We start from the raw sequence: 620 nt of genomic DNA, 5'->3' as shown, positions 1-620 counted from the left end.
AGTTTTTCCAATAGACAGACTTAGATTCCACCATTTGTAAGGCCTTGCTTGATTTGCCGGTTCCTGTCTTTCCGTAGAACCACAAAATTTCTGTCTTGGTGCTTCTCGGAGTATAATGGCAGACCAGGTCCAAAGTGCGGCAGATGTTATTGAAGTTTCTCGCGAATAGGTTTGGGTATTCTTCCGCGAGTTGGTGTATTCGTGTACCCGATTCGTACTTCTCAACGATCTCGTGCATAGTGTTCTCTTTCTTGGCTCCTTCCGTTTTCTCCTCATCATTAGTCCACGGGCCTTCAATGCCGGTATCAGCTTTAACGCGGTATCTTCTTGCGGCGATTGGATTTCTGGCGAATTCGACGTGGCATCCTGGTAGGAGGGTGATGACTTGTCTGCAGGTTTTTGCGTCTTGGAAGTGCAAGCACATTTGGTAGTGCTCTGTTCCTTCTTCCCTTCCTCTTTCTCTTTGGAAGGCGTATTGTATATTGTTAGCCAGGAATAGTCGTACCAGCTCATCGGGAGTTTCGGTAGGATTGTTTATTGTCACGACGAAGTTCCGTCCTCTAGGTAGGCGCTCACCCATGTCATGTCTTGTTTTGCGGTGCACGGGCTAGTCGATATAT

General features: G+C 47.3%; 1 protein-coding gene across 1 annotated transcript; it reads right to left on the bottom strand.

Annotated features, from left to right (window-relative positions):
* Nucleotides 1-22: 22 nt before the first annotated feature.
* On the bottom strand, nucleotides 23-580 carry T265_16225 (hypothetical protein; the record flags this gene model as incomplete). The annotated part of the gene is made up of 1 exon (XM_009179788.1): nucleotides 23-580. A coding segment is annotated over one exon (558 nt), but the record flags the coding sequence as incomplete, so codon positions are not given.
* Between the last annotated feature and the right edge of the window lie 40 nt (nucleotides 581-620).

Source organism: Opisthorchis viverrini (genome assembly GCF_000715545.1).
Source record: "Opisthorchis viverrini unplaced genomic scaffold opera_v5_8014, whole genome shotgun sequence".
NCBI classification, from domain to species: Eukaryota; Metazoa; Platyhelminthes; class Trematoda; order Opisthorchiida; family Opisthorchiidae; genus Opisthorchis; species Opisthorchis viverrini.
This window is presented reverse-complemented; position numbering and strand designations above follow the sequence as displayed.